The following is a 27,260-nucleotide window of genomic DNA, read 5'->3' on the forward strand; positions in this document are numbered from 1 at the left end:
GGACAATCCTTCTCTTCCTTTGTATGAAGTCCTCCACTGTATTTGCATCCTGCTCTTTGTCCATGATTGTTCTGCTCTTTTGGTCTGGAAGGTCCCTCAGCATAATAAACATCTGGTTTGTTCTGCCATACATGTGCTCTAGCTGATGGTTTACAACCTCTGCACTTCTGCACATCTCTATCTCTTTCTTAAGAGTAAGTTTCTTCTCTCAGCAGACTTGGTCTCACTGTAGAATCTCTCATGCTTAAGACAATTCTATCTTTAATAAGATCATGTGAGAAAGGTCCTATGTGGCTTACAATAGTCATGTGACCTCTGCCATAAGGCATAGGGCTGAGGGAAGCCATCTTACTTTCAGTTCAATGCAGGCATTGTATTAGAAACATTTCTTTGAGCTCGTAACATGGTGTCAGAAGTGGAGCTGAGATTGGGTTGTCAAAAGCTGGAGAGAAGACACTGCTACTGAAAGAGGAGCACTGAAATGTTCAGAGCTGCTAAAAGCTACTGAAAAAAGCCACTGACAAGGAAAGCAAACACAAGCCAAAGGCTGCAAGAAAATAACTGGGTGAGTCAACAATGGCTATGAATTTTCCTCTTTGGCTCACTCTGCATCTTTCTGCTACAGGTAGAATGACATGAGGTGGATTTTATGGGGTGGGAAGATTACCCTCTAAAAGTCCTTCAGCACCTCATCGACCAGAAACCTGGCTGCCCCGCAGTGATAATACACTGGGGCCTGCTTTAATATGGCAAGAGTGGGACTTCCACCCCTCAGGGACAGGAAGTTCTTCCCTAAAGAGCTGCTGACCAATCAGATTAGCTGGTAGCTCTGTAGTCCCAGCATTGCCAAAGAGAATAGTGGCCTCTGCTGGGACTACAACCAGTCACTGGAGAAGAAGAGATGGACACTGGATTTAGGAAAGCCTGAGCATTTTGGGCACGCACAGCTGGGAAACCCCAGTGAGGTGGGTGGGGGGAGGGGGACCTCGGGGGTCAAGGGACAAAGGGGCTTACCATCTTGGGGCGGGTGATCACAACGGACACACGGAATTCCCCAAAATGAGGTACGCCCGGTCTTGCCCAGCAGCAGCATGTAGTGAAAGCTCACAGGCTGTTTGCCATGCTCCCACCTTACCCCGCAGACCAAACTTACAACAGAGGCAGAATTAGGCCCTTAAAGGCCTTAATCGTTCACTTAAGAGCCTTATTGGTCTAAGGGTGGGCAGGCTGCCTGACACCTTACCCAGCCTCTGTGATGGGGAAGGGCGGGAAAGCAGTAGCTGGCCACCCACTTTATTTTACATGTCCCCGCCTTCAAATACGTCGGGTGTGGTGGGGAGGGGGCATAAAATTCACCCCATATGAGTGGTTATTTCTGAAGTTTTGTTCTCTGTGTGAAACCTCTTTAATGTAGGATGGGTTGAAAATAGGATTATGATGTGATTCTGTTGTCTGTGACAGTCCTTATCAACTACTTTGTTAATCGACTTCTACATTCTGAAATGACCCAAACTCCAAGGTTAAACTGAAACAATAGCAATGGCAAATGGAATCACTGAATGTAAATTTAAATATGATTCACCTTACATTTCAACAGTTACTTTTCTATAATAAACTAGCACATAGATTTTAATTATAAATCACATTTCCAATAGACAGACAATTCAAACTGCTTCAAGCACAGACTCTTATTACAAGCATATAGCCAGAATGATGCCTACACCTCAAAATTACCTCAATTGCAATAAAGCACTTTCAGACATTCTAAGGTCATGTAAGTTACCATGTAAATGCAAGTCTTTGTTTTCTTTCTCTATTCTGTATTTACACATCTTCAGGAATGTACAGAATGTAAGGTTAAAGCCTCAAAATGTAGACACTCGAATGAAGGTTACAATGCAAGGGGCTCTGTGAATTCCCTACACATTCAGCTGCCCAGTTCTAGCACAATGTTCAATATGGTCAGCAGTGTGGAGAGCCCAAATTACTGGATTAGAGAATTGAAGGACATGATCGAAAAATTGGGATCCAGTTTTGGAGAATCAGGAGCCAGGACTGGAGAAAAGGAACTGGAATCGGAGAATTAGGAGCTAGAATGGAAGATTCAGGAACCAGAATCACAGAATCAGGAGTCTGGATCAAAGAATTGGGAACCAGGATTTGTGAATTCGGAACTTGGGCTCAATGTTTGGTTCTCCTTGACTCAAACAAGTGTGGGTCCATGTGGGAACTGTGTCTCACAATATTGCTCCTTGTCTCTGAAGGAATAGCAATCCTATACAGGATGAGATGCATTTCAAAGAATGGTTTGAGAGCTGACAAATTCTCCCTTTATCTCTTCGGTTTCATCATAATTGGAATTGATGCGACTATTCACCATTGTCTCCATTCTATTTGTGGTATGAGTGCTGCTACGGGTTGTTCGGAAACTTGCTGCTGTTGTTAACTCTTGTTCATCATATCTACTAATATGTACAAAAGGACAGCAACGGAAAGCTCTCTTAAATCCAATGCGAAATCTGGGAAATGACAACAGAAGAATGATTAATAAAGTAATGTGGGATCCAGCAACTTTACACCTTTATTGATCACACTTACTATCAGGGAAACTCCCCTCTCATGCAATGCTTGAACAGGTCTAGGAATTTGGTAGAAATACTAAACCAGAGGAAACCACACATCACAATGTTATCAACACTTAACACCCCAATCCTGTCTCACAATTGTCTCAATTTCATTTATACCATCCATTAAAATTCCTTCACTGGGAATTTATTCCACAACTTGATTGTCCTTTGAAGTCCTCTCTGAAATCGCTTCTTACTCTTAATTTGATATACAGTATGTGAGTAATTTGAGACATGACAAGCATGCTTGGGAGGAACAGGTTACTTTGGACCAATGGTTCCCAAAGCTTTCTACCACTGGTGGGTTCTGTTCAGCTCTTGTCTGAGTGTTCTGTAGAATAATCAAGAGAGATTGATTTCTGTGATTAGTCAGCTACTCAACCATTGTCTTATCATATGACTACCAAGATGGTGGAGGATAATCTAGATGGGCTGTGGTCTTTTTACAATGAGCAATTTCTGTGTTGCTAACTTCCTGATTTTTAACTTGTGTACCTGGGATTGGAAAATATTATTGGGAAACATCACAGAACTCTGCGTACTAACCACTGCTTACAACATGAAAAGTTTATTTGGTAAGAAGAGGGTTAGGAATGTTAGGAACAGACCATTCAGCCCTCAGACCCTGTCCTGCAATCAATTAGATCGTGACTTATCTGTCTCTTAACTTCATCTACCCATCTTGGTTCTATAACACTTATACAAGAAAAATGTATCAATCTCAGTTTTGAAATAATCAGCTGAATGACAAGCTCTGCCCCACCCCTCCCAAACTTCAGTCACTTTCTCAGGGAGAGTTCCAGATTTCCACTCCCCTTGGTGCGCAGAAGTGCTTCTTGACATCACCTCTGAACAGCCTAGCTCTAAGTTTAAGGTTATGCCCCTCATTCTGTGTTGTCTCATCAGAATAGTCTCTGTCTACCCTGGGGCTGGATAGCTCAGTTGACTAGATGATTAGTGTGTGGTTTGGAATAACACCAACAGCGTGAGTTCGATTTCCCATTATGGCTGAGGTAGACTTGGGACCTGACTCCTCACCTTGCCCCTGAGAGTGGAAGGCAAAAGCAAAGCCACTGCAGTCAAAAACGCCTCAGCATAAAGCATCATATATAGATGTAAATGGATGTAAACGGGTATGATATAGTCGGGATTATGGAGACATGGCTGCAGGGTGACCAGGGATGGGAACTGAACATCCAGAGCTATTCAGTATTTAGGAAGGACAGAAAAAACGGAAAAGGCAATGGAGTTGCATTGCTGGTTAAAGAGGAAATTAACGTAATAGTGAGAAAAGATATTAGCTCTGATGATGTGGAATCTGTATGGGTAGAGCTGCGAAACACTAAGGGCATAAAAACGTTAGTGGGGGTTGTATACAGGCACCCAAACTGTATTGGTGATGTTGGGAATGGTCTTAAACATGAAATTAGAGATGCATGCAATAAAGGAACATCTGTAATTATGGGTGACTTTAATCTGCATATAGATTGGGCAAATCAAATTAGTAACAATACCGCAGAGGAGGAATTCCTGGAGTATATACGGGATGGTTTTCTGGACCAATACGTTGAGGAACCAACTAGAGAACAGGCCATCCTAGACTGGGTATTGTGTAATGAGAAAGGAATAATTGGCAATCTAGTTGTGCGAGGCCCCTTGGAGATGAGCGATCACAATATGATAGAATTCTTCATCAAGATGGAGAGTGATGTAGTTGATTCTGAGACTAGGGTTCTGAATCTTAATAAAGGAAACTATGATAGTATGAAGCGTGAGTTGGCTATGATGGATTGGGAAACATTACTTAAAGGGATGACGGTGGATAGGCAATGGCAAACATTCAAAGAGCGCATGGGTGAATTGCAACAATTGTTTATTTCTGTCTGGCGCAAAAGTAAAACAGGAAAGGTGGCCAAACCATGGCTTACAAGGGAAATTAGCGATAGTATTAGATGCAAGGAAGAGGCATACAAATTGGCCAAAAAAAACAACAGACCTGAGGAGTGGGAGCAGTTTAGAATTCAGCAAAGGAGGACCAAGGGATTGATTAAGAAGGGGAAAATAGAGTATGAGAGTAAGCTTGCGAGGAACATAAAAACTGACTGTAAAAGTTTCTATAGGTATTTGAAGAGAAAAAAAATTGGTGAAAACAAATGTAGGTCCCTTACAGTCAGAAATAGGGAATTTATAATGGGAAACAAAGAAATGGCTGACCAACTAAATATATACTTTGGTTCTGTCTTCACAAAGGAGGACACAAATAACATACCAGAAATGTTGGGGAACATAAGGTTTATTGACAGGGAGGAACTGAAAGAAATCAGTATTAATAGGGAAATGGTGTGGAGAAATTGATGGGATTGAAGGCCGATAAATCTCCAAGGCCTGATACTCTACATCCCAGAGTACTTAAGGAAGTGGCCCTAGAAATAGTGGATGCATTGGTGGTCATCTTCCGAGATCCTATAGACTCTGAAACAGTTCCTACAGATTGGAGGGTAGCTAATGTAACCCCACTATTTAAAAAGGGAGGTAGAGAGAAAACAGGGAATTATAGACCGGTCAGCCTGACGTCGGTAGTGGGGAAAATTCTCGAGTCCTTTATAAAAGATTTAATAGCTGAGCAATTGGAAAACAGTGGCAGAATTGGACAGTCAGCATGGATTTACAAAAGGGAAATCATGCTCGACAAATCTACAGGAACCTTTCAAGGATGTAACTAATAGAGTTGATGAGGGGAGTCAATGGATGTGGTTTATTTGGACTTTCAGAAGGCTTTCGACAAAGTCCCACATAAGAGATTGGTGTGTAAAATTAAAGCACATGGGATTGGGGATATTGAGATGGACAGGAAACTGGTTGGCAGACAGGAAACAAAGAGTAGCAATAAACGGGTACCGTAGAGATTGGTGCTGGGACCCCAGCTATTCACAATATATATTAATGATTTAGATGAGGGAACTAAATGTAATATCTCCAAATTTGCAGATGACACAAAGCTGAGTGGGAGGGTGAGCTATGAGGAGGATGTAGAGATGATTTAGTGTGATTTGGACAAGCTGAGTGAGTGGGCAAATGCATGGCAGATGCAGTGTAATGTGGATAAATGTGAGGTTATCCATTTTGGTAGCAAAAACAGGAAGGCAAATAATGGCTATAAATTGAGAGAGGGGAATGTGCAACAAGACCTGGGTGTCCTTGTACACCAATCGCTGAAGGTAATGCAGGTGCAGCAGGCTGTAAAGAAGGAAGTGGTATGTTGGCCTTCATAGCCAGAGGATTTGAGTACAGGAGCAGGGATGTCTTTCTGCAATTATACAGGGCTTTGGTGAGACCACACCTGGAATATATTGTGCAGTTTTGGTTTCCGTATCTGAGGGAGGATGTACTTGCTATAGAGGGAGTGCAGTGAACGTTTACCAGACTGATTCCTGGGATAGCAGGACTGACATATGAGGAGGGATTGAGTCGGTTAGGATTATATTTGCTGGAGTTCAGAAGAATGAGGGGGGATTTCATAGAAACCTATAAAAGTCTAACAGGACTAGACAGGGTAGATGCAGGAAGGATGTTCCCAATGGTGGGGGAGTCCAGAACCAGGAGTCACAGTCTGAGGAGATGGGGTAGACCATTAAAGACTGAGATGAGGAGAAATTTCTTCACCCAGAGAGTGGTGAGCCTGTGGAATTCGTTACCACTGAAAGTAGTTGAGGCTAAAACATTGTATGTTTTCAAGAAGGAGTTAGATATAGCTCTTGGGGCAAAAGGGATCAAAGGGTATGGGGAGAAAGTGAGAGCAGGCTATTGAGTTGGATGATCAGCCATGATCACAATGAATGGTGGAGCAGGCTTGAAGGGCTGAGTGGCCTACTCCTGCTCCTAGTTTCTATGTATGTTTCTATGTATCATCAATGAGCCAAGGACCTGCCTTCAGGCAAAGCACAAATAAATGAATACCTAGCCCATCAAATTCTTTAATCATCTTAACCACATTGATTAGATCATCCCTTAATCTTCTATCCTCAAAGGAATACAAGTCTATTCTATGCAACCTGTCCTTATAATTTAACCCTTCTAATACAGGTGCTGCAGCCCTTCCAAGGTCAATGTATCCTTCCTGAGGTCCGGTGTCCAGAATTGTATGCAATCTTCCTGACAGGTTCTTACTAGCAATCTGTAACATAACGTCCACCTTCTGTCATACACCCTTAATTCCATTAGTCCTTTTCATTATTTTTTATATTTGTCCACTAGTTTTTAACAATTGCTGCACTTCTGCCACTAAATCTTACTGCACCTCCACATTTCTTCGTTTCTCACCATTTAGAAAATTCTCTGATCCCTCTTAGGTTAACTGGATGACCACTAACTTCCTTATCTTGAACTCCACCTGCTGCTGCTTTAACTACTGAATATCACTTTACAGCTTTCTGTCATTTACACTCCTTGCTGTGCCAAGACATACAGCTGTTAGCAAACATGGATATCGAGCTCTCTATTCCTTAATCTAATTCATTGATAAATATCATGAGACCCCATTGCACAGATCACTGAGGGACACTGCTAGTCACATTCCCGGCATAAGGGGATGCACAGACATGAGAGTACGCCAGAGTGAGACACCGACAGAATGTGTAGTTGGGAATTTGGTTCAGGTGGGAATTCGGGGCAGAGAGGTGCCCCTTTTTCTGCATTTTTAAGCCTCCAGTAGTTGCTGAGTTTCGTTCATTGTCTCCAAGCTAGGTGATTGCAGCTTTCTATTACTTTATCTGTGTAAATTATTAACTATTTGACTAATTAAATAAATAAGGTTAGACAGAAACGGCAGGGCTGGTAGTGTGCCATGACTGCAGCATGTGGGAATCTGTGGAACATACTGCAATCCCAGACAACCATATCTGCAGCAAGTGTCTGCAGCTTAGACAACTTCGGCTCTGAGTTGTTGAGCCGGAGTCTGAGTTGCAGACATTGCGGGGCATCAGGAAGGGGGAAAAGTTACCTAGACACTTTGTTCCAGGAGGCAGTCATTTCCCTTACGTTAGGTAGAACTTTAGAGTTGGGCAATGGTCAGGGACAGGAGGGTATGACTGTGAGTCAGGCAGGTATGGGGAACCACCATGTAGTGATGGAGGAGCTTCAGCCTCTGATTTTGTCCAACTGGCATGAAGTGTTTGCTACCTGTGTGGATGAGGAGAAGGAATGCAAGATGGTTGAGCAAAGTGCCTATGTTACCATAGTGAAGGATGCCATTCAAGTGGGAGGAGCGAAGAGGAATGTGGGAATGACAGGAGACAGTATAGTCAGGGGGATAGAGGATTGGTTAACTGATGAAAAACAGAGAGTGGCCATAAACGGGGCTTTTTCAAGTTGACAGGCAGTGAATAGTGAAGGCTGCAAGGATCAGTGTCCAGGCCTCAGCTAATTACAATCTATATTAATGACTTAGATGAAAAGGCAGAGAGGAATGTATCTAAGTTTGTTGATGATACAAAGCTAGGTGGGAAGGTAAGCAGTGGGGAGGACACAGAGAGGCTGCAAAGAGATACAGGCAAGGTAAGTGGGCAACAAGATGAGAGATGGATTATAATGTGGGGAAGTGTAAAGTTATTCACTTTGGTCCAAACAACAGAAAAGCAGAACATTTTTTTAAAAGATGTTCAGAGAGACTTGAGTGTGCTCATACAAGGAACACAGAAAATAAGAATGCAGGTCCAACAAGCAATTAGGAAAGCAAATGGCATGTTGGCCTTTACTGCAAGATGATTGGAGTATAAAAATAAAGCCTTGTTACAGTTGTACAGGGTTTTGGTGAGACACACCTCGACTATGTGCAGTTTTAGTCTCCACATTTAAGAAAGGATATATGTGCATTGGAGGCAGTACAGTGAAGATTCACTAAATTGGTACCTGGGATGAGGGTTTGTCCTCAGATGAGAGTAAATTGGTCTTATTTTCTCTGGAGTTTAGAAGATGATGCAATCTCATTGAAACCTACAAAATTCTGAAGGGGTTTGATAGGGTGGATGCTGAGAGATTGTTTCCGTTGGTCAGAGAATCTAAAACACGGGCACAGTCTCAGGATAAGGGGCCTGTCATATAGGACTGAGAAGAGGAGAAATTACTCAAATGATTGTGAATGTTTGGAATTCTCTACTCCTGAGCGTTGTGGATGTTCCATCATTGAATACATTTAAGGGTGGGATAGACAGATTTTTGTTCTCTCAGGGAATTAAGGAATATGGGGAATGGGTGGGAAAATGGAGTTGAATCCCATGATTAACCATTGAATAGTGGAGCAGGCTCAATGGACTGTATGGTCTACTCGTGCTCCTCTTTCTTGTGTTCTTGTGTTCTTTCCAGTTAAAGAGTACATACCCATAATCCTTTCTCTTGGTTTCTCACCTCCTAATTCCCTACCTATGCTAATATCTCTATCCAATTCCATGTGCTCTCAATTGGAATGAAAGTTCCTAGTTATGTGAGTTTCACTATTACTGCATCCCAGTGCAGACTGCACCTACAACTGGGCTGTTAATGACACATACACCAACACCAGAAATTTCTCCTCTCTTCTGCTTAATGTCATTCAAGAGTGAAGTTCTGTTCATTAACTCACCCAACTGGCCTTTCTTCATGTGCGAAAAAATGAGCCTCGAGTTGGGTCCCATTTCTCCCTCCACAATGACACTGGCTGATTCCCCTCTCTCTAACCGAGGGATGCTGAAGCTGGTTGCAGTCTTGGCTGAAATCATGTCCTGTTCTGTGTTGGTCAGTGGAGGTGCCCTTATCCACTGATCTCTGTGATAGAGATCACCTCAGGTCTATAGTTGTACATTTTTGTCTGGGTCAATTATTGGGGAAATTTTTTTGGGTTAGTGTAGCTGGTTTTCTAGCTTTTTGCTTGATATCGTTGAATACATTTAAAGCTGGGATAGACTGACTTTTGGCCTCTCAGGGAATTTGATATTTGAGGATGGAATTCCCATGAGAATGCTTTGTGATTTCCAGTCTTTCATTCTTTTATTTCTAACTGCATTTTCCCCTTTGGATCAGGCTGCTGTGTATCTCAGTGAGCTGATCCTGCTCATGTGCCTCCATTGCCCCATTCAATATCAGGTACGAAAGAATGGTGTTGAAACATAGCCAGTGCCCCTCTTTGGTGCTGCACTCAGCTACATTAGGGACATGCATTACTCCAACACTCCAAATGATAAAACAAGATAAGTAACAGTCTCTCTGCCTGTCTCTACATGCCTGTCTGCTTGTCAGTCTACCTGCTGTCTATCTGTCTCCCTGTGCCTGGCTTCTATTTGTCTGTCAGTCTGCCTGTTTTTTGGCCTGCATATCTGATTGACTGTGTTTGCCTATTAATGTTTGTCTTTCTCTGCCTGCCTCTCCTCAATTTCCCACCTGCCCATCCCATCTGCCTGTCTGCCCACATCCTGCTCCTTCAGCCCTGTCCTGAGTAAACTGCTAACTGCTGTAACCCCATGTTAGCTGATATTGTTAAAAGTTCTTTCCTCAAGTACTGTCACATCAACCATGATCAGATCCTCCTGAAAAAAGCACTCTTGACCCCATCTCAAACCTCCCTTTCCTCTCAAAGGCCTCAAAACTGTTGTCACCTCCCAAATCTGTTCCCATCTTTCCTGGAATTCCATGTTTGAAACCCTCCGATCAGGTTCCCTCCACTATTACAATACAGAAATGGCTCTTATCAGAGTCTCTAATGACATCCTGTGTGACTGTGACAAAGGAAAGCATTCCCTCTTTGTTCTTCTCGACCTGTCTGCAGCCTTTGACATGATTGACCCCACACCATCCTCCTCCAACACCTCTTCACTGATGTCCAGCTGGGTGGGACTGCTCTCACCTGCTTCCATTCTTATCTATCTAATCATAGCCAGAGAATCACTTGCAATGGCTTCTCTTCCTGCTACTGCACTGTTACCTCTGGCGTCCCCCAAGGATCTATCCTTGACCCCTCCTATTTCCCATCTATATGCTGACCCCTGGTGACATCAGCCAAAAACATAGCATCAGTTTCCACATGCACACTGACAACACCCAGCTCTACCTCACCACCACCTCTTTCAATCCCTTCTCTAGCTCTAAATTGACAGACTGCTAGTCCAACATGAAGTACTGAATGAGCAAAACTTCCTTCAGCTAAACATTGGAAAGACTGAAGCCATTGTCTTTGATACCCACCACAAGCTCTGTTCCCAAAAACCAACTCCTTTCCTTTCCCTGGCAGCTGTCTGAGGCTGAACCAGAATGTTGGCTAAAGCAAAATACTAGTACTTTAGAGCTCAGAAGAAGAGTTATACAGACTCAAAATGTTAACCCTGTTTCTCTCTCCACAGATGCTGTCAGACCTGCTGAGTTTTTTCAGCATTTTCTGTTTTTAATTCACTGTTGGATTTGACCCTCAGAAGAGCTTCCAATCGCACACCCACTATGTTCCAAAGATTGACCTCTGTGATTTCACTCAACTGTGCCCCATCACAGTCCATCTACTGCTGAAACCCTCATCCTCACCTTTGGTACCTTTAAACTTGACTATTTTTTCTTTATTGTTTCATGCGATGTGGGTGTCACTGCAAGGCCAACATTTGTTGCCCACCCCCTCCATTGCACTTGAACTGAATGATTTGCTAGGCCATTTCAAGAGTCAACCACATTGCAGTGGGTCTAGAGTCACATGTAGACTAGACCAGGGAAGGATGACAGATTTCCTTCCCTAAAGGACATTAGTGAACCAGATGAGTTTTTATGGGTTGATGATAGTTGGCATGGTCACAATTACTGAGACCAATTTTAGATTCCTTTTACTAATTGAATTTTAATTACACCAGCTTCCATATCCCCAGAGCATTAGCCTGGGCCTCTGGATTACTAGTCCAGTGACATTACCACTGTACCACCATCTCCCCCAATGCACTCTTGACCAATCTCCCATTTCCCACCCTCCACAAATTTGAACTCATCCAAATCTCTGCTACCCATATCCTAACTTCACCAATCACCCCTGTCTTCACAGAATGATATTGGCTCCTGGTCCAGCAGCGCCTCACACTTAAATCTATCCTTGTTTTCAAATCCGGCCATGGCATCCCCCCTCCCTGTCTCTATAATCTCATCTAGCCCTATAACCCTCCAGGATAGCTGCACTTCTCCAATTCTGATCTCTTGCACAGATTTTGATTGCTCCAACTTTGGAGGCTGTGTTTTCAGTTGCTAGGCCCCAAGTTCTGGAATTTCACTCCTAAAGATCTCTGTCTCCCTGCCCTGCATTTCTCCTATAGGCCACCATTGCACTGAGTCAGGTTTTTGATCGTCTATTGTATCTCTGTGCATGGCTGGTATCAAATTTGATTTGGTAACGCCACTGTGAAGCATCTTGGGACATTTGACTGTGTTAAACGTATTATACGAATACAAGTTCTTGTCGCCACTGTTGGCTCAGTCAATTTGTCTGCACCCGTCGCCTCCACCACCACCTGTTTCTGTCTGTCAGTGTACCCACCACAATTTGTTGCTGCTTGTCAGTGTGCCCATCACCACCTTTCCCTCTGTCAGTGTGCCGACCACCACCTGTTGCTGCCTGTTAGTATATTCACCAACGTGTGTCCCTGTATCAGTATACGCACTACCACCTGTCCCTGTCTGTCAATGTGCCCATTGACACCTGACCCTTTCTGACAGTGTACCCACAACCATCTGTGAGCCCACCGCTACCTGTCCCTCTGTCAGTGCACCCACAACCACCAGTTCCTGCCTGTTAGTGTACCCACTACCGCTTGTCCCTCTGTGAGTATACCAAATACTACCTGTCCCTGCTTGTCAGTAGACCCACTAGCACCTGTTGCTGCTTGTCAGTCTATCCACCACCACACGTTGCTGCCTGTCAGTGTACCCATTACCGCTTGTCCCTGCCTGTCAGTGTACCCACCAGTACCTGTCACTGTCTGCCAGTGTGGCCACCACCATTGGTTGCTGCCTCTCAGTGTACGCAACACCACCTGCCCCTGCCTGTCCGTGTACCCACCACCACCTGTCACTGCCTGTCAGTATACCCACCACCACCTGTCCCTGCCTGTCAGTGTGACCACCACCATTTGGTGCTGCCTGTCATTGTTCCCAGCTTCACCTGTTGCTGCCTGTCAGTGTGCCCACCACCACTTATTCCTGTCTGTCAGTGTGCCCATCACCACCTTTCCCTCTGTCAGTGTGCCGACCACCACCTGTTGCTGCCTGTTAGTATATTCACCACCGTGTGTCCCTGTGTCAGTATACGCACCTGTCTATCAGTGTGCCCATTAACACCTGACCCTTTCTGTCAGTGTACCCACCACCATCTGTTGCTGTCTATCTGTGTGCCCACCACTACCTGTCCCTCTGTCAGTGCACCCACAACCACCAGTTCCTGCCTGTTGGTGTACCCACTACCACTTGTCCCTCTGTGAGTATAGCAAATACTACCTGTCCCTGCTTGTCAGTATACCCACTAGCACCTATTGCTGCTTGTCAGTATATTCACCACCACATGTTGCTGCCTGTCAGTGTGCCCACCATCACCTGTTTCTGCCTGTCATTGTACCCACCCAATTATGAGGAGCATAGATATGATAGACAGGAAGGCGCTTTCTCCTTGGTGGAGTGATCAATAACCAGGGGGTACAGATTTAAGGTAAGGAGCAAGAGGTTTAGAGGGGATGTGAGGAACAGTTTTTTCTCCCAGAGGGTGGTGGGAATCTGGAACTCAGTGCCTGAAAGGGTGGTAGAGGCAGAAACACTCATAACATTTAAGACGTATTTGGATGTGCACTTGCGATGCCATGGCATACAAGGCTATGGGCCTAGTGCTGGAAAATGGGATTAGAATAGTTAGGTACTTGTTTGACCGGCGCAGAATCGATGGGCCGAAGGGCCTTTTCCTGTGCTGTAAACCTCTCTGACTCTATAATGCTATGACTATGACTCTATGACACCCCACCTATCACAATCTGTTAGTGTGCTCACCACTACCTGTCCCTTTGTCAGTAAACCCACCACCACATTACCCTGTCAGTGTAGCAACCACCACCTGTTCCTGCATGTCTGTGTACCCACCACCACCTGTCCCTTTGTCAGTGCACCCACAACCAGCAGTCTCAGCCTGTTAGTGTACCCACCACCATCTGTTGCTGCCTGTGTACCCACCACCACCTGTCCCTACACATCAGTGTACCCGCCACCACCTGTCACTGCCTGTGTACCCACCACCACCTGTTGCTGCCTGTCAGTGCACCCACCACCACCTGCCCAACTGTAAGTATACCCATCACCACCTGTCCCTACTTATCAGTGTACCCACCACCATCCTTTGTCAACTGTCAGTGTACCCGCCAGTACCTGTCATTGCTATCATTATACCCACCACCACCTGTCGCTGCCTGTCAGTGTGCCCCCAACCACCTGTACCTGCCTGTCAATATACCCACCACTGCCTGGCCCTGACAGTCAGCATACCCACCACCAACTGTCGCTGCCGGTCAGTGTACCCAGAACCACTTCTCCCTGTCTGTGCACCCACCACCACCCGTCCTTGCCTATAGTATACCCACTGCCACCTGGCCCTGCCTGTCAGTGTACACACCACCACTGGTCCCTGGCTGTCATTGCACCTGCCACCACCTGTCACTGCCTGTCATTATGCCCATCAGTGACAGGTGGTGGCGGTGCAATGACAGGCAGGGATCACAGGCAGTGTACCCATAGCCACCTGCCCCTGCCTGTTGGTGTACCCACCACCACCTGTCCTATTCCGCCAGTATACCAACTGTCAGCTGTCCCTGTCTGTTAGTGTACCCACTGCCACCTGTCCCTGCCTGCCAGTGTATGCACCACCACTTGTCCAGTCTGTAAGTACACTCACCTCCACCCGTGGTGGTGGGTACACTGACAGGCAGTGGCACGTGGCAGTGAGTCCCTGTCTGTCTGTACACCTACAACCAGCTGTCCCTGTCTGTCAATATGTCAATAAGCACCTCTTGCTGCCTGTCAGTGTGCCCACCATCACCTGTTATTGCCTGTCAGTATATTCACCACCATGTGTCGCTGCCTCTCAGTGTGCCCACCACCACCTGCCCCGGTCAGTATACCCATAACAACCTATCGCTGCCTGCCAGTGTGCCGATCACCATCTGTTGCTGCCTGTCAGTATACTGGCCATCACCTGTCTCTGCCTGTAAATCTACCCACCACACCTGACCCTGCCTGTCAGTGTGCCCACCAGCACCTATTGTTTTCTGTCAGTGTACTCACAACCACATGTCCTTGCCTGTCAGTGTACCCACCAGTACCTGTCACTGTCTGCCTGTGTGGCCACCACCACTGGTTGCTGCCTCTCAGTGTGCCCAACACCACCTTCGCCTGGCTGGCCGTGTACCCACCACCATCAGTCCCTGTCTGTCAGTATACCGACCATCACCTGTCCCTGCCATCCGGTGTACCCACCGCAACCTGGCCCTGTCTGTCAGTGTGCCCACCACCAACTGTCCATGTTTACCAATGTGCCTAGCACCACTTGTCCCTGTTGGTCAGTGTACCCACCATCACCTGTTGCTGCATGTCAGAACAAAGAATAAAGAAAAGTACAGCACAGCAACAGGCCCTTCGGCTCTCCAAGCCTGAGCCGATCATATTGCCCGCCAACTATCTTATTCATGTATTTGTCAAGCTGCCTCTTAAACATCACTATCATACCTGCTTCCACCACCTCCTCTGGCAGCGGATTCCAGAACTCACTACCCTCTGCGTAAAAAACTTGCCCCGCACATCTCCTCTATAGTTTTCTTCTCTCACCTTAAATCTATGTCCCCTAGTAATTGACTCTTCCACCCTGGGAAAAAGCTTCTGACTATCTACTCTGTCCATGCTACTCATAATTTTGTAAACTTCTGTCAACACCGGTCAGTGTTGCCACCACCATTTGTTGCTGCCTGTCTATGTGCCCACCACCACCTGTCCCTGCCTGTCAGTGTTCCCATCACCACCTGTTCCTGTATTTTAGTGTGCCCACCACCAACTGCTGCTGTCTGTCAGTGTATACACAACTATCTGTCGCTGCCTGCCAGTGTGCCCACCACTGCCTATTTCTGTCTGTCAGTATACCCACCACAATTTGTAGCTGCCTGTCAGTGTGTCCACCACCACCATTCCCTCTCTGTCAATGTGCCAACCACCACCTGTTGCTGCCTGTTAGTATATCCACCACCATGTGTTGCCGCCTGACAGTGTGCCCACAATCTCCTGTCACTGCCTGTTATTGTGCCCACCACCACTTGTTCCTGTCTGTGCGTGCACCAACCACAACTTGTCGCTGCCTGTCAGTATATCCACTACCATATGTTGCTGCCTGTCAGTGTGCCCGCCACTACTTGTCCCTGGCAGTGTGCCCACAATCACCTGTTGCTGCCTGTCATTGTGCCCAGAACCACCTGTCCCTCTTTCAGTTTACCCACCAGCACCTGTCACCATCTGCCAGTGTGGCCACCATCACCTGTTGCTGCTCTAATTGTGCCCAACACCACCCGCCCCGTCTGTCAGTGTACCCACCATCATCTGTCCCTGTCAGTGTATACCGACCATCACCTGTCTCTGCCTGTCAGTGTGCCCACCAGCAACTCTTGCTGTCTGTCAGTGTACTCACAACCACTCGCCATTGTCAGTCAGTGAACCAACACCATTTGTCCTTGCCAGTCAGTATACCAACACCACCCGTCTCTGTCTGTAGTGTGCCCACCACTACCTGTGCCTGACTGTATTGTACCCCCCACCACTTGTCCCTGTCCATCACTGTGCCCACAACCACTTATCACTGCCTATCAGTGGCCTAGCACCACCTGCCCCAGGCAGTATACTCATAACCACCTATCGCTGCCTGTCAGTGTGGCCACCACCACCTGTCCTGACAGTGTGCCCACCACCACCTGTCCCTGCCTGTCAGTGTGCCCACCACCATTTGTTGCTGTTTGTCACTGTTCCCAACACCAACTGTTGCTGGTTGTCAGTGTATCCACAACTATCTGTTGCTGGCTGTCAGTGTATCCACAACCACCTGTTGCTGCTGTCAGTGTAGCCCCCACCACATGTCCCTTACTGTTAGTGTGCTCCCCACCACTTGTCCCTCTCCGTCACTGTGCCCACCAACACCTGTGCCTGTCTACCAGTGTGCCTAGCACCACTTGTCCCTATCAGTCAGTGTATCCACCACCACCTGTTTCTGCCTATCAATATGCCATTCACCATTTGTTGCTAAAAATAAAAACAAAAAAACTGCGGATGCTGGAAATCCAAAACAAAAACAGAATTACCTGGAAAAACTCAGCAGTCTGGCAGCATCGGCAGAGAAGAAAAGAGTTGACGTTTCGAGTCCTCATGACCCAACAGAAGGTTTATGAGGATTCGAAACGTCAACTCTTTTCTTCTCTGCCGATGCTGCCAGACTGCTGAATTTTTCCAGGTAATTCTGTTTTTGTTCGTCATTTGTTGCTGCCTGTCAGTGTACCCACCAGCACTTGTCCCAGTCTGTCAGTATAACAACTGTCAGCCGTCCCTGTCTGTCATTGTACCAACCAGCACCTGTTGCTGCCTGACAGTGTGCACACCACCACCTGTCCCTGCCTGTCAGTGTGCCCATCATTTGTTGCTACTTGTCACTGTTCCCATCACCAACTGTTGATGGCTGTCAGTGTATCCACAACAATCTGTTGCTGCCTTTCAGTGTACCCACAACCATCTGTCACTACCTGCCAGTGTGCCCACCACCACCTATTTCTGCCTGTCAGTATACCCACCACAATTTGTCACTGCCTGTCAGTGTGCCAACCACCATGTTGCTGCCTGTTAGTATATCCACCACCATGTGTTGCCGCCTGTCACTGTGCCCACCACCACCTGTCCCTCTGTCAGTATACCCACCACCACCTGTCGCTGCCTGCCAGTGTGCCCACCACCACCTGTTACTGCCTGTCAGTTTAGCCACCACCATCTGTCTCTTACTGTTAGTGTGCTCCCCACCACTTGTCCCTATCGGTCAGTCTATCCACCACCACCTGTTTCTACCTGTCAATATGCCATTCACCATTTGTTGCTGCCTGTCAGTGTACCCACCACCACTTGTCCCAGTCTATCAGTATACCAACTGTCAGCCATCCCTGCCTGTCATTGTACCAACCAGCACCTGTCCCTGCCTGTCAGTGTGCCTACCATCATTTGTTGCTGCCTGTCACTGTTCCCAACACCAACTGTTGCTGCCAGTCAATATATCCACAACTGTTTGTCACTGCTTGCCAGTGTTCCCACCACCAACTGTTGCTGCCTGTCAGCATATCCACAACCATCTGTCGCTTTCTGCCAGTAGCCCACCACCACCTGCCCCAGTCAGTATATGCATAACAACCTATCACTGCCTGCCAATGTGCCCACCTCCACCTGTTGCTGCCTGTCTGTGTGCCCACCACCATCTGTCCCTGTATCAGTATACCCACTACCACCTGGCCCAGTCTGTCAGTGTACCCTCCAGCTCCTGTCCCTTTCTGCCAGTATACTGACCAACACCCATTAGTGTACTCACAATCATATTTCCTTGCCTGTTGGTGTACCAACACCACCTGTCCCTGTCTGCCAGTATACCCACAACCACTTCTCATTGCTTGCCAGTGTGCCTACCATCACCTGTCACTGCCTCTCAGTGTGCCCAACACTACTTGTCCCTTTCTGTCAGTGTGCCCATCACCACTTCTCCTTGTCCATTACTGTGCATACAACCACCTGTTGCTGCCTGTCATTGTATCCAGCACCACTTGTTCCTGTCTGTGTGCCAACCACCAACAGTTTCTGCCTGTCAGTATATCCACAACTATCTGTCACTGCCTGCCAGTGTGCCCACTACCACCTGTTTCTGCCTGTGGGTATACCCACCGTAACTTGTCACTGCTTGTTGGTCTGCCCACTACCACCTTTTCCTGCCTGTCAGTGTGCCCACCACCACCTGTTCCTGCCTGTCAGTATATCCACCACCACATGTCACTGCCTGTCAGTGTGCCCACAATCACCTGTTGCTGCCTGTCATTGTACTCACCCCCACCTGTTGCTGCCTGTCAGTGTGCCCACCACCACCTGTCCCAATGCCAGTATACTCACCGCCAGCTGTTCCTGCCTGTCAGTATACCCACCGCCACCTGTCGCTGCATGACTGTGTACCCACCACCACCTGTCCCTGTCTGCCAGTGTGCACACCATCACCTGTTCCTGCCTGTCAGTATATCCACCACCACATGTCACTGCCTGTCAGTGTGCCCACAATCACCTGTTGCTGCCTGTCATTGTACTCACCCCCACCTGTTGCTGCCTGTCAGTGTGCCCACCACCACCTGTCCCAATGCCAGTATACTCACCGCCACCTGTTCCTGCCTGTCAGTATACCCACCGCCACCTGTCGCTGCATGACTGTGTACCCACCACCACCTGTCCCTGTCTGCCAGTGTGCACACCATCACCTGTTGCTGCCAGTCAGTATAACCATAACTGCCTGTTGCTGCTTGTAAGTGTGCCTGCCACTACGTCCGCCTGCCTGTCAGTGGGCCCACCACTACCTGTCGCATCATGTCAGTGTGCACACCAACACCTGTCAACTCTGTCTGGAAATGCACCTCCACCTGTCCCTGTCTGTCAGTCAACCTACCTGTTCTTGGCTGTCAGCGTGCCCACCACAACCTGTCCCAGTCTATAAGTGTACACACCACCACCTGTCGCTACCGTTCAATATACCCACCACCTACACCTGTTTGTCAATGTGCCCACCGCCACCTGTCCCTGTCTGCCAGTGTGCCCACCACCATTTCTCCCTGTCCATCAGTGTACCCACCACCACCTGGCCTGTCCGTCAATGTGCCAACCACCTGTTGCTGACCACCTATGTGCCCACCACCACCTGTCCCTGACTGTCAGTGTGCTCCGCACCACTTGTCCCTGTCTGACACTGTGCCCATCACAACTTGTTGCTGCCTGTCGGTGTACCCACGACCACCATCATCTGCTGCCTGTCAGTGTACCCACCACCATCTTTTCCTGCCCATCAATATACCCCCACCCCCTGTCACTGCCTGTCAGTATACTCACCACCACCTGCTCCTGTGTGTCAATGTGCCCACCACCAACTGCCCCTGTGTGTCAGTATACCCACCTCTACCTGTCCACGTGCTCACTAACAGCTGCCTCCTCTCTGTCAATGTATAGAGCACCAGCTGTCGCTACTTGTCAGTGTACCCACCATGACCTATCCCTCTGCCAGTGTACCTACCACCACCTGTCACTGCCTGTTAGTGTACCCACCACAACTTGTCCCTCTCTGTCAGTATGACCACCACCATCTGTTGCTTTCTGTTGATGTGCCCACCACACCTGTCAATCTGTGACTTTGCCCACCAATACCCGTCACTGCCTTTCTGTGTACCCACAACCACATGACCCTGCCAGTCAGTGTACCCACCACCACCTGTTCCTGCCTGTCAGTATATCCACCACCACATGTCACTGCCTGTCAGTGTTCCCACAATCACCTGTTGCTGCCTGTCATTGTACTCACCCTCATCTGTTGCTGCCTGTCAGTGTGCCCACCACCACCTGTCCCAATGCCAGTATACTCACCGCCAGCTGTTCCTGCCTGTCAGTATACCCACCGCCACCTGTCACTGCATGACTGTGCACCCACCACCACCTGTCCCTGTCTGCCAGTGTGCACACCATCACCTGTTGCTGCCAGTCAGTATAACCATAACTGCCTGTTGCTGCCTGCAAGTGTGCCTGCCACTACGTCCGCCTGCCTGTCAGTGGGCCCACCACTACCTGTCGCATCATGTCAGTGTGCACACCAACACCTGTCAACTCTGTCTGGAAATGCACCTCCACCTGTCCCTGTCTGTCAGTCAACCTACCTGTTCTTGGCTGTCAGCGTGCCTACCACAACCTGTCCCAGTCTATAAGTGTACACACCACCACCTGTCGCTACCGTTCAATATACCCACCACCTACACCTGTTTGTCAATGTGCTCACCGCCACCTGTCCCTGTCTGCCAGTGTGCCCACCACCACTTCTCCCTGTCCATCAGTGTACCCACCACCACCTGGCCTGTCCGTCAGTGTGCCAACCACCTGTTGCTGACCACCTATGTGCCCACCACCACCTGTCCCTGACTGTCAGTGTGCTCCGCACCACTTGTCCCTGTCTGACACTGTGCCCATCACAACTTGTTGCTGCCTGTCAGTGTACCCACGACCACCATCATCTACTGCCTGTCAGTGTACCCACCACCATCTTTTCCTGCCCAACAGTATACCCCAACCCCCTGTCACTGCCTGTCAGTATACTCACCACCACCTGCTCCTGTGTGTCAATGTGCCCACCACCAACTGCCCCTGTGTGTCAGTATACCCACCTCTACCTGTCCACGTGCTCACTAACAGCTGCCTCCTCTCTGTCAATGTATAGAGCACCAGCTGTCGCTGCTTGTCAGTGTACCCACCACGACCTATCCCTCTGCCAGTGTACCTACCACCACCTGTCACTGCCTGTTAGTGTACCCACCACAACTTGTCCCTCTCTGTCAGTATGACAACCACCATCTGTCGCTTTCTGTTGATGTGCCCACCACACCTGTCAATCTGTGACTTTGCCCACCAATACCCGTCACTGCCTTTCTGTGTACCCACAACCACATGACCCAGCCAGCCAGTGTACCCACCGCCACCTGCCCCTCTTTCAGTTTACCCATCACCGCCTGTCTGCTTGTCAGTGTACCCACTGCCACAGGTCCCTGCCTGTCATTGTGACCACCACCACATGTCACTGCTTGTCATTATGCCCACCACCATCTGTCCCTGCCCATCAGCATACCCACCATCACCTTTCCCTGCCCATCGGTGTACCCACCACCACCCCGCCCTGACTGTTAGTGTGCCCCACCACCACTTGTCCCTGTTTGTCACTGTGCTCATCACCACCTGTTGCTGCCTGTCAGTGTATCCACCACCACCAGTCCCTGTCTGTCACTCTGCCCACCACCAACTGTCACTCTCTCAGTGTGCCCACCATCACCTGTTACTGCCTGTCTGTGTGTCCCCCACCACCAGTCCCTGCCTGTCAGTGTTTCCACCATCACCAGTCCCTGTCTGTCACTGTGCTCACCATCACCTGCTGCTGCCTGGTAGTGTGCCCACCACCACCTGTCACTGCCTGTCAGTGTGCCCACCACCACCTGACCCTGCCAGTATACCCCCACCACCTGTTACTGCCTGTCAGTATATCTACCACCAACTGCCCCATCTGTCAATGTGTCCAATACGACCTGCCCCGTCTGTCAGTCTACCCTCCTCCACCTGTCAGTGTGCCCACTAACAGCTCCCCCTCTCTGTCAGTGTATCTACCATCAGCTGTTGCTGCCTGTCAGTGTACCTACCACCACCTGTCCCTCTGACAGTGAACCCACCAGCACTTGTCCTTGCCTGTTAGTGTACCCACCACCACCTATCCCTTTCTGTCAGTATACCCACTACCATCTATCAATGTCTGTTGGTGTGCCCACCACAGCCTGTCCATCTGTGACACTGCCCACCAAAGCCTGTCGCTCTTTCAGTTTACCTACCACCGCCTCTGTCTATTTGTCAGTTTACCCACCACCACCTGTCCCTGACTGTCATTGTGACCACCACCTGTCACTGCTTGTCTGTATGCCCACCACCATCTGTCCCTGTCTGTCAGTATGCCCACACCACCTGACCCTGTCCGTCAGTGTACCCACCACCACCTGTCTCTGCCTGTCAGTGCGACACCACAACCTGTCACTGTATGTCATTGTGTCCACCAGCATCTGTCCCTCTGTCAGTATACCCACCACAACCTGCCCCTGCCTATCAGTATATCTATCACCACCTGCTCATGTCTGCCACTATTAGCACCACTATTTGTTTCTGTCTATTAGCGTACCCATCCCCACCTGTCCCTGTCAGTGTACTCACCACTACCTGTTGCTGCCTATCAGTATACCCACCAACACCTGTCACTGCCTGTCAGTGTGCCCACCACGACCTGTCCCTCTGCCAGTGTACCTACCACTACCTGTCACTGCCTGTTAGTGTACCCACCACGACCTGTCCCTCTCTGTCAGTATGACCACCACCATCTGTCACTGTCTGTCGATGTGCCCACCACACCTGTCAATCTGTGACTTTGCCCACCAATACCTGTCACTGCCTGTCTGTGTACCCAGAACCACATGACCCTGCCAGTCAGTGTACCCACCACCACCTGCCCTTCTTTCAGTTTACCCACCACCGCCTGTCTGCTTGTCAGTGTGCCCACCACCATCTGTCCCTGCCCATCAGCATACCCACCATCACCTTTCCCTGCCCATCGGTGTACCCACCACCACCCGGCCCTGACTGTTAGTATGCCCCACCACCACTTGTCCCTGTTTGTCACTGTGCTCATCACCGCCTGTTGCTGCCTGCCACGGTACCCACCACCACCAGTCCCTGTCTGTCACTCTGCCCACCACCACCTGTCACTCTCTCAGTGTGCCCACCATCACCTGTTACTGCCTGTCAGTGTGTCCACCACCACCAGTCCCTGTCTGTCACTGTGCTCACCATCACCTGCTGCTGCCTGATAGTGTGCCCACCACCACCTGTCACTGCCTGTCAGTGTGCCCACCACCACCTGACCCTGCCAGTATACCCCCACCACCTGTTACTGCCTGTCAGTATATCTATCACCAACTGCCCCATCTGTCAATGTGTCCAATACGACCTGCCCCGTCTGTCAGTCTACCCTCCTCCACCTGTCAGTGTGCCCACTAACAGCTCCCCCTCTCTGTCAGTGTATCTACCATCAGCTGTTGCTACCTGTCAGTGTACCTACCACCACCTGTCCCTCTGACAGTGAAGCCACCAGCACTTGTCCTTGCCTGTTAGTGTACCCACCACCACCTATCCCTTTCTGTCAGTATACCCACCACCATCTATCAATGTCTGTTGGTGTGCCCACCACAGCCTGTCCATCTGTGACACTGCCCACCAAGGCCTGTCACTCTTTCAGTTTACCCACCACCACCTCTATTTGTCAGTTTACCCACCACCACCTGTCCCTGCCCGTCATTGTGACCACCACCTGTCACTGCTTGTCTGTATGCCCACCACCATCTGTCCCTGTCTGTCAATATGCCCACACCACCTGACCCTGTCCGTCAGTGTACCCACCACCACCTGTCTCTGCCTGTCAGTGCGCACACCACAACCTGTCACTGTATGTCATTGTGTCCACCAGCATCTGTCCCTCTGTCAGTATACCCACCACAACCTGCCCCTGTATATCTATCACCACCTGCTCATGTCTGCCACTATTAGCACCACTATTTGTTTCTGTCTATTAGCGTACCCATCCCCACCTGTCCCTGTCAGTGTACTCATCACTACCTGTTGCTGCCTATCAGTATACCCACCACCACTTGTCACTGCCTGTCAGTGTGCCCACCTCCACCTGCCACTGCCTGTCAGTGTACTCCCACTACCTGTCACCACCGGTTAGTGTGCCCACCACCACCCATCCCAGCCTGTCAGTATACCCCTGCCACTTGTCACCCCCTATCAGTGTACCCAGCACCTCCTGCCCCAGCCTGTCAGTGTTCTTACCACCAGCTGTCCCTCTTTCAGTATACGCGCCACCACCTGTCCCTATTGATCAGTGTGCCCACCAACACCTGTCACTGTCTGCCAGTGTGCCCACCACACCTTCCCAGCCCATCAGAGTGCCCATCACCACCTGTCACTGCCTGTCAGTACACCCACCACCACCTAACCCTGTCAGTATACCCCCGCCACCTGTCACTGCCTGTCAGTATACCCACCACAATAAGTCCCTGCCTGGCAGTATACTCTTCACCACCTGTCGTTGCCCATCAGCATGCCCATCAATTCCTGTCACTGCCTGTCAGTATATCCATCACCACCTGCCGCTGTCTGCCACTGTTAGTGCCACCATTTGTTTCTGCCTGTTAGTATACCCACCACCACACGTTCCTGTCCGTCAGTGTGCCCACCACCACTTTTGCAGCCTGTCATATACCCACCACTGCCTGTCGCTGCCTGTTAGTGTACCCAGCACCACCAGTCCCTGTCAGCATACCTACCACCACCTGTTGCTGCCTGTCAGTGTGCCCACCATCACCTTCCCTGTCTGTCAGTATAGCAACCAACACCTGTCGCTGTCTGTCAGTGTATTCACCATCACCTGTCCCTGTCAATGTACCCACCACCACCTGTCCCTTTCTGCCAGTGTACCCACCATCATCTGCCCCTGTCTGTCAGTGTACCCACCACCACGTGTCCGTCTGTGACTGCACCCACCACCACCTGTATGTTACTGTGCCCACCAGGGTCTGTCACTGCCTGTCTGTGTACCCACCACCAACTGTCCTTCTGTGACAGTGCCCACCAAGACCTCTGCCTGTCTGTGTACTCACCACCATCTGTCTATGCCTGTCAGTGTACCCACCACCTGTCCCTGTCTGTCAGTATAGCAACCGATACCTGTCGTTGCCTGTCAGTATACCCACCACAACATGTCCCTGGCTGTCAGTATACCCATCATCACCTGTTGCTGCCATCAGTGTGCCCTGCAACTCCTGTCATTGCCTGTCAGTGTATCCATCATGACCTGTCTCTCTCTGCCACTGTTACCACCAGCATTTGTTTCTGTCTGTTCGTGTACCCAGCACCACCTGTCCCTGGCAGTGTGCCGAGCACCACCTGCCCCTGTCAGTGTGCCCACCAATACCTGTCACTGCCTGTTACTGTACCCACCACTACCTGTTTCTGTCAGTATACCCACCATCACCTGTTGCTGCCTGTCAGTGTGCCCACCACCACCTGATCCTGTCAATGTAACCACCACCACCTGTCCCGTTCTGTCAGTGTGTCCATCACCAGCTGTCGATGCCTGTCAGTGTACCCACCACCACCAGTCTCTGCCTGTCAGTGTAGCCACCACCATCTATTGATGTCTGTTACTGCACCCACCAGGGCCTGTCATTGCCTGTTTGTGTACCCACCAACAAATGTACATTTGTGACGGTGTCCACCAAGAGCTCTGCCTGTCTGTGTACTCACCACCACCTGTCCCTCTGTCAGTGTACACATCATCATCTATCCCTGCCTGTCAGTGGACCCTCCACCACCTGTCCCTGTCAATGTACCCATGAATACCTGTACCTGCCTGTCAGTCGCTGCCTGTCAATCTACCCACTACCAGCTATCGCTGCCTATCTGTGCATCCACCACCATCTGTCCCTCTGTCAGTGTACCCACCAGCGCCTGTCCCTGCCCATCAGTATACCCACTACCACCTGTCATTGACTGTCAGTATACCCACCAGAACCTCTCCCTGCCTGTCAGTGTACCCACCACAACCTGTCCCTGTCAGTGTACCCATCAACACCTGTACCTGCCTGTCAGTGTGCCCACCACCACCTGTTATTGCTTGTCTATGTACCCAGCAGAACCTCTCCCTGCCTGTCAGTGTACCCACCACCACCTGTCCTTGTTTGTCAGTATAGCAACCAATACCTGTCATTGGCTGTTAGTGTACCCATCAACACCTTTACCTGCCTGTCAGTGTGCCCACCAACAGCTGTTGCTGCCTGCCAATTTACCTACCACCAGCTGTCACTGTCTGTCTGTGTACACACCACCAGCTGTCCCTCTGTCAGTGTACCCACCACCACCTGTCTCTGCCTCTCAGTGTACCCACCACTGCCTGTCCCTGCCCATCCGTATACCCACCATTACCTGTCGCTGCCTGTCAGTATACCCAGTAGCACATCTCCCTGTCTGTCAGTATACCTACCATCACCTGTCCCTCCATGTCAGTATACCAACCAGCACCTGCCTGCTAATCAGTGTACCTGCACCTCCTGTCACTGCCTGTCAGTGTGCCCACCACCTGTTACGGTCTGTCAGTGCACCCACCACCACCTGTCCTTCTGCCAGTGTGCCCACTGCCACCTTTTGATGTCTGTCAGTGTACCCACCACCACCTGCACCGTCTGTGAGTGTATCCAGCGCCAGCTGTCTCTCTCTGTCAGTGTGCCTACCACCAGCTATCGCTGCCTGTGAATATACCCACCACCAGCTGTCGCTGTTTGTCAGTATAGCAACCACTGCCCATCAGTATACCCAGCACTACCTGTCACTGCATGTCAGTATGCCCACTAGCACCTCTCCCTATCTGTCAGTATGCCCACCACCAGCTGTTGCTGCCTGCCAATGTACCCAGCCCCATCTGTCGCTGCCTGTCTGTGTACACACCACCACCTGTTCCTCTGTGAGTGTACCCACCACTGCCTACCTCTGCCTCTCAGTATACCCACCACCACCTGTCCCTGTTTGTCAGTATAGCAACCAATACCTGTCATTGGCTATCAGTGTACCCACCACCACCTGTCCCTGTCTGTCAGTGTGCCCACCACAACCTGTCCCTGTCTGTCAGTATAGCTACCATCACCAGTCCCTGCACGTCAGTATACCCACCAG

The 27,260-nt window shown here is 49.3% G+C and overlaps 1 protein-coding gene across 1 annotated transcript in view; it reads right to left on the reverse strand.

The window, feature by feature from the left end:
- Positions 1-1,566: 1,566 nt before the first annotated feature.
- The window catches only part of tacr2 (tachykinin receptor 2), a 423,398-nt gene continuing 397,704 nt past the window's right edge, over positions 1,567-27,260 (reverse strand). Inside the window, exon 5 of the mRNA XM_041209480.1 lies at positions 1,567-2,519. Within this exon, the coding sequence (XP_041065414.1) occupies positions 2,297-2,519 (223 nt within the window). The 3' untranslated portion in view covers positions 1,567-2,296. The remainder of the gene's footprint in view (positions 2,520-27,260) is intronic.

This window comes from Carcharodon carcharias, chromosome 17 (assembly GCF_017639515.1).
Source record: "Carcharodon carcharias isolate sCarCar2 chromosome 17, sCarCar2.pri, whole genome shotgun sequence".
In the NCBI taxonomy this organism is placed as follows: domain Eukaryota; kingdom Metazoa; phylum Chordata; class Chondrichthyes; order Lamniformes; family Lamnidae; genus Carcharodon; species Carcharodon carcharias.